This window comes from Schistocerca cancellata, chromosome 1 (assembly GCF_023864275.1).
Source record: "Schistocerca cancellata isolate TAMUIC-IGC-003103 chromosome 1, iqSchCanc2.1, whole genome shotgun sequence".
In the NCBI taxonomy this organism is placed as follows: Eukaryota; Metazoa; Arthropoda; class Insecta; order Orthoptera; family Acrididae; genus Schistocerca; species Schistocerca cancellata.
In genome coordinates, this window is record NC_064626.1 from 1,182,357,772 (window position 1) to 1,182,361,293 (window position 3,522).

The window sequence follows — 3,522 nt, forward strand, 5'->3', positions numbered from 1 at the left end:
TCGAGGAGCAGGCTCAGGTCGCACCTGATGAAGGTCGCGAGCTACGTGACCGAAATATCATGCAAGTACGACGCTGATATCCGGCAGAACACCCGACAACCCGAGATGTCAAAAAATATATTAAATATATTTCGTATGATAACAGTTGTTTTGTTTTGGCCGCTTCCTGCATGAGCAGAGCTTTAGCGAACGCTAACTTCTGCGCCTAGCGTCTTCCTAGAGCCACCTGACACTAGCACACTCTAGCGCAAAACTAGAATTAGATAGAGGCAAACAGTTCTGCTTTATGCCGTTAAACTGTGCGCGCTGCCTCTTTGCAGCTGACAACTGACAGTCACTTTACACAGAAACTCGCATTTCAGACGACAATCGACCATTGTTAATTTATTGCCAGTGCTTTAACAGACCGTGTTGTTTACATATTCAATATTCTGTATTGAAACAGTAGTGTTTGTAAAGCGTTGTATTTCGCGGAAGTTACAGCTCGCGTAGTTAAAAATGGACCGTTGGTTAAAAAGTGGTTCGTTAAAACGAGAAAGGCCTACAGATGAAGAGGTAGATAATGGATTTTATGTTCAAGCAACTAAGTCAGTGACTCTCGAACCGAAGTTGTCAGTGTCCATTGAACCTAAATCGTCGGCGTCCCTTGAACCTAACCCTTCCAAGATCAGTGTTAAGCTTACTGGAAAAATGAGAAAATATAACTCTGATTACTTGGAAATCGGTGTTACGTTCACTGGACCTGAGCAACAGCCTAAACCTCAGTGTGTAATTTGCTATGAAAGCCTTTCGAATGAATGTATGAAACCAGCAAAACTCCGGCGCCATATTGAAACAAAGGACCCAGAGTACAAAAGTAAGTCATTAGATGTTTTCAAAAATAAATTAGGAGAGTTGAAAACATCTCGTAAAACAATTACCAAACACTGTGGTGCAAATGTAAATGAAAATGCAACCCTTGCATATTACAAGATGGCTCAACTTCTTGCTAAATGTGGGAAAAACCACACAATGGGTGAGGAACTTATACTGCCATCAGAAACAATAGTTTGCAAGAGAATATTAGGTGATGCAGCTGCTAAGGCAATAGGAACTGTCCCGCTCTCAAATAATACTGTTCAAAGATGAATTACTGATACGGCAGTTAACATCGAAGAAACATTGCTGGCTAGACTTTGCATGAGTGACTTGTACGCTCTACAGTTGGATGAAAGCACAGACATATCAAAAACAGCTATAAAGTTGGTTTTCGCACGATTCTTATGGGAGGACCAAGTGTTCGAAGATTTTCTTTTTTCATGCGAACTACTGCATACAACAGCAGACGATATTTTTACTGCATTAAATAATTATCTCAATCAACACGATGTCACCTGGAAAAAATTTGTAGGCTTGTCGACGGATGGAGAAAAGTCAATGTAAAAAAAAAAAAAAAAAAAAACAGGACTTCTAGCTCGTATCAAAGCAGTAGCCTCTGAGATGAAATGAACTCACTGTTGTATCCATCGTGAAGCCTTAGTAGCTAAAAGATTGCCTGAACCTTAGCAAAAGATACTTAACAAAGTAGTTCAAATCATCAATTACATTAAAACTCGGCACCTGAAATCCAGATTATTTTCAAGAGATCGGCAGTGAGCATGAGCAACTTCTTATTCAAGATGGCTTTCTCGAGGTAGGATCTTGTCAAGATTTTTTGAACTTAGGGATGAGGTTCGTGACTTCCTTCTTGAATACAAAGTACGCGGGTTTTCTCAGTAACTACTCTTGGCTTTCCTCAGTTGCGTACTTAGCTGACGCGTTTGAACAATTCAATGTGTTAAACTTGAGTTTACAAGCAAAAAATGTAGACATGTTCAAAGTTGAGGATAAGATTAGCGCCCGCATCTCGTGGTCGTTCTCGCTTCCCACGCCCAGGTTCCCGGGTTCGATTCCCGGCGGGGTCAGGGATTTTCTCTGCCTCGTGATGGCTGGGTGTTGTGTGCTCTCCTTAGGTTAGTTAGGTTTAAGCAGTTCTAAGTTATAGGAGACTGATGACCATAGATGTTAAGTCCCATAGTGCTTAGAGCCATTTGAACCATTTGATAAGATTAGCGCTATGGTCAAAAAGTGTCAGATCTGGGCGTCAAGGGTAGAAAATGAGTCACCAACTAACTTTTCTACTTTAAAACATTCTTGGAGTCATCAGAGTAGAGTTTGTCTGACCAGATCAAGATCAATGTAGCTGAGCATCTACGCAGCATTTTTAGAGAGTATTCCCCTGAACCTGACTCTGACCACAGATGGATTCGAAATCCCTTCAGCTGTGAATAAATAGACAAAAGCCAAGGCCTCACTGAAGAAGAGCAAGATCAACTTGTGGATCTGTCCAGTTGTGGTACGATGATAAACATTTTCATCGGTGATAAAATTACAGACTTCTGGGCATCAGCACACAAGGACTACAAGAAACTTGGAGATAAGGCAATGAAAAATATCCTTCCATTTGCAACCACATATCGGTGTGAGCAAGCATTTTCTTCCATGTGTTTCATGAAGACAAATATAGAAAACGGCTCGACATGCTGTCGGATTTCAGAGTGAAAGTTTCAAGTTTGGTACCTAACATTTCAGAAATATTCGACTCAAAGGTTAGATATAACTCATCTCATTAAGAACTGAAAATTAAAACTAACTGTATATTGATGGAGTACTCTATTGTAACTGTATTTCTTCAAATAAACTTTTCAAATAAATTTTTCACACTTGTCTACTCAATGCAATCTCAAGTGTAGTACACTTGAAAGACTAATACACTCAGTTTTAATTTTTTCCTGTCATTTTCAGTCCATACTCAGTTTCTATTTTTTAAGGAGTTTGCTATACTAAACACACAGATTTGAAGACGAAGACTGAGCAATAATCAAAAATTTAACAATAACAATGACGGCTAAATTGAAAAAGTTTTAATCTCAATATATTTTCAATAATGAATATATTTCAATTTTTTTTCTAAGTGCCAAAAATAGAAGACGCATAAAAAGACTCTTAATTTGGCTTTTTAGGTACTTGATACTGTGATATGACAAGGTACCAATCATGCTCGATGAGGGGATCCTCGAGAAAATTTTGTTGGGAACCCCTGCTTTTGAGACTACGGAGGTGTGTCGATGTCTGACTTTTGAGGGAGAAAGCGTTCATGTTTTTTTTTCTTTGAGACGCCGGCAGACGAAAGCCGATATTTCGCCGAAGAGTTTACATTTAAGGACTGAATCGATTTAGCTATTCCAGGCAAATATCAGGTTCTGATCGACAATAGTTTACTGGAATGACCTGTAAGAAACAACTGTTTCTGTTTTTCTCTTCAGTTAAGTATAGAACATGGATAAATTCTTGCACATTATAATATTTCTTCTTTTCGTCTAGATAAAATGTTACTCCGTCTGGATTAGCCGATATTTTTAACAGAAGTTAGAAACCTGACAAGCACGTTTCAAAAATGCAGAGCGTCTACAAGGGAACGAATACTGACTGTGGCAGAGGAAA

The 3,522-nt window shown here is 39.0% G+C and overlaps 1 protein-coding gene across 1 annotated transcript; it reads left to right on the forward strand.

The window, feature by feature from the left end:
* Positions 1 to 690: 690 nt before the first annotated feature.
* Positions 691 to 1,128, forward strand: LOC126140903 (zinc finger BED domain-containing protein 5-like). The gene has a single exon (XM_049915242.1). It carries the CDS (start codon positions 691 to 693, stop codon positions 1,126 to 1,128), a length of 438 nt encoding a protein of 145 aa, XP_049771199.1.
* The last annotated feature ends 2,394 nt before the right edge of the window (positions 1,129 to 3,522 follow it).